The 3,689-nt window shown below is 34.8% G+C and overlaps 1 protein-coding gene across 1 annotated transcript; it reads right to left on the minus strand.

Moving 5' to 3' along the window:
• On the minus strand, window positions 1-3,162 carry LOC114924739 (uncharacterized). The gene is made up of 10 exons (XM_029290022.2): window positions 3,026-3,162; window positions 2,589-2,713; window positions 2,407-2,501; window positions 2,253-2,325; window positions 2,036-2,175; window positions 1,819-1,928; window positions 1,403-1,478; window positions 856-1,303; window positions 483-622; window positions 1-371 (listed from the first exon to the last, which is right to left on the minus strand). Exons 1-5 carry the CDS (start codon window positions 3,160-3,162, stop codon window positions 2,171-2,173), a joined length of 435 nt encoding a protein of 144 aa, XP_029145855.2. The 3' UTR covers window positions 1-371; window positions 483-622; window positions 856-1,303; window positions 1,403-1,478; window positions 1,819-1,928; window positions 2,036-2,170.
• Window positions 3,163-3,689: the final 527 nt, after the last annotated feature.

The following is a 3,689-nucleotide window of genomic DNA, read 5'->3' on the forward strand; positions in this document are numbered from 1 at the left end:
TGATGAAGTAAATGATTACCCAAACTAGAATTAACTGAATTAAATTGATAGCAGAAAGCTAAAATTGATGATTCCAAACTAGTATTAACTAGTTTAGGAAATTCAAATTATTATCTTATTTATATTCCAAACTACTATTGTTATATATCAACAGCATAGGATTAAGATGGAGAATTTTATATACATACTTGGTGTTTCTGAGCAGTGCTGTTGAGGTTATCTAATAAGTATTTTCTTGTCTTCAGATTATCACATAAAGATTTATAATTTGCAGTCAAATTATGCTCAAGTGCCCAATCCTCAAGGGCATTTCTTTCAGGAACCACCACAGCCACCAAGAATGACTCAAAACTATTTCCATACACCCAAATCTACATGAAGAAAATTTGTTATCCATATTTAACAACATAAGTTTAGTAATTGAGAAGAATTACAATGTTGTATTATAAGTGTTTATTCTCTAAGTTTATATAGAAACACACCAAAGTTATAAGAGGTCATTGCATATACTTGTTCTCTATGCTCTCCACAGCAATATATTCTCCTTGAGACAACTTAAAGATGTTCTTTTTTCTATCAATGATTTTTATTGCTCCATTTGGTTGCCACTCTCCAATGTCACCTGCAATGATTTCCAAATCAGACCTTTAATATTGCATTTAGAGTTCGAGTTATAAGTTATAACTCTTGCACTTATTTATTAATTAAATGACAAGTCACTAGTCGATATCTATAACAAAGTCACTTTAGTGTACGTGGCATAAGTCACTTTATTTTACTCTGAGAGCAACTAAGAATTTCTCGCATTTAGAGGCAATGTAACATGTTTTAATATTCTACAAAGTTAACATTTACCTGTATGAAACCAACCATCAACCATAACCTCAAGAGTAAGATCTTAACGCTTGTGATAACCAGAGAACAAGCTAACACCTCTGAGGCAAATTTCTCCACATGGCACACTGGAAAGTGCATCGTATCCCATCTCAGGCACTGATTCAAGCCTTGCTTCAATGGTTGTCATGAGAATTCCAACAGTTCCTGTCATTGAATACACGTTACCTATTGCTGTGAAACACCCAGCACAGCTTTTAGTAAGACCTGTTACATCAAAATGAATACACAATCATCAACAATTTCATCTCTACTCAAAGACACTAAAAGATCAAATATCAAAGTTGATACTATATCCTTGTGATAATGTAGATCCACTAGTGACCCTCATAAACTCCTCAACATGTCTAGGCAAAGGAGCAGCTCCTGATAACAAGATTCGAACTCGTCCACCTAATGCTTGTTTTGTCTACCAATTATTCAAAACAATAATGTATTAGATTTTTAATTCAATCTTTCATGAGTTTTCTATCTTGCTAGTAAAGTATTGATTAAGTTTAAAGCATACCTTATCAAACACAAGCTTATCAAACAAATGTGCTGCTTTGTATTATGGAAGACCCTTCTCTAGATTTCTCAACTTGCTGTTGTTAGAGTCAAGATTAGTTTACATATGAATTGTTAATTAAAACTGTCAAAGAGATTAATTAGTGATAAAACATACTAGTTATATGCATAATGAAACAATGGTAGTTTGGAATATATATATTAACTAGTGATAAAATATACTAGTTATATGCATAATGAAACAATATGGCAGGAACTGGTTGAATATGGTGGGAGGTATGAAACATGCTAAAATGGTAAAGAGTAGAGTTCTGAAACCAAATTTCTAATGGACACATACGTCAGAATGCTAATAATAAAATAATTTTGCTGCTTTTTTGTAACCAATTTTGCTATGCAATGAAACCATACACTTACCATCAAACTGCTCAAAGAGATCATTGCTGTTCTTTGCCACATCTTCCTCTGCTGCAACACGAGCATAATTGATCTCCATGTCATGTTGCTCATTGCTATTAGAAGCATTACTGTACCCAAGTGATTGATATTGCATCAGTTGATCATAAAAGTATTAGTTTAAGAGCAGATTATGACTGAATGAAGCACATTTTCAATAAGCATGGGCATTACTGACCGTTATTCTCAGTTTCTCACAATCAATTCACTAGATACTTGATTAGTGATACTGCTACAGAGATATGCTTGGACTCTTTCTCATTTACAGCCTCATGAGTCCTCTTCATATGCTCTAAAGCTGATCCAACGGTACTTACACTACATATATAAAAATAAGACACTAAGAATTTTGCTAAAGGAGGACTTGATCAAGAAACCATGGGCCAACAACTGACCTTTGCTGCATGAGTAACTCCATACGGCAATACTTTGCTGCAGAATAATCAGCAGTATCATTGGTCTCTTTCTCTGCTTGCACACAAAAAGATTGTCATTTCCTTTTTGCAGGTAAATGAAAAAAGCAAAACAAAACAACTATAATTGTAGTACCTTTAAGGCAGAACCAGCCAAGATGATATAGCCAGCATTTATCATGAAAAGATTGATATACTGTAGGGCCCATGTGAGAGAATATGCTTTTCTACCTAAATTAATAAATGAATGAATGAAAATAAGAATTATGTTACTAGCATGGAAAAAAATTGAGCACAGAAAAAACATTTTTCACATACCATAGATAAAGCCAGCTAAATCTCTGTATCTAATATGCCTTGTTCCACCAAATTCATGGAGCTTAGCAAGAAGAGCATTGGCGTAGAGAGAAATTGCAATTGCAAGAATCAATAGACAACAGTTCCTTAATCAGATGTTGTGCTGTAGATTTGACTTGATATTCAACAACCCTGTCAATCAACAATTATATAAAAAGTCACACACTAGTATCACATGAATCACATGAATCACACAAAATATTGCATTTAGGTCAAAAAAGCTTCCGATTACAGAAAAAAATTCATCAAAATCAGAGTAACCCACAGATTCATGAAGCACAAAAGTAAAGTATGATAAACCTAGCTAAAATTGGCACAGAAAAATTAACCCTAAGGTTTACCACGAAGAACAGAATCACAAAATCAAGATATATATACCTAAAATTCGAGATGGTTACAAGAAGAACTGAGAGAGCGAGTTGTTGAGATTAGATGGAAGAGGCGCCAAATGGAGCAGATGTGATGAGAGTGGCGGCGGAGAGAGCTCTGCGACAATGGAGTAGACGCAACGAGAGCAGCGGTGGAGGGAGCTCATGTGACGCAAGGGATGACAGAGAGAGATCGTGCAATGAAAGCGGTGGCGGAAGCAGCTCATGCGATGGAGAGAAGAAGTAGCTGTGCGACGGAGAGAGGAAGAAGCACATAAAGGTAGGAGTTGGCAGCTCTGTTTATTTGTGAATGGAGCTTGAGAGAGAGGAGGGTAGATTAGGTTTAAGTTAATATTTTCAGATGCAATATTTTAAATTACAGACTGATTTTTTGTCTGTAATATTTTATCGACGGATTCTCTTTTCCGTCTGTAATTTATGCTAATTCATTTTTTTATTCCGACAAAAAATTCCTCAAAAATTCCGCATGTATTTTCGTGGGATAAAATCCGTCAGAAATATCCGTCTGTAATAACTAATTTTCTAGTAGTGATTTAAGAATATTCGGGTGTGCGATATATGTTTCAATTACACCACCTCCTCGCACCAAAATGGGACCCCAAAGAAAATTGGGGATATATGTTGGATATGATTTTTCCTCTATAGTGAGGTATCTTGAGATACAAACTGGAGA

Source organism: Arachis hypogaea, chromosome 11 (genome assembly GCF_003086295.3).
Source record: "Arachis hypogaea cultivar Tifrunner chromosome 11, arahy.Tifrunner.gnm2.J5K5, whole genome shotgun sequence".
NCBI classification, from domain to species: Eukaryota; Viridiplantae; Streptophyta; class Magnoliopsida; order Fabales; family Fabaceae; genus Arachis; species Arachis hypogaea.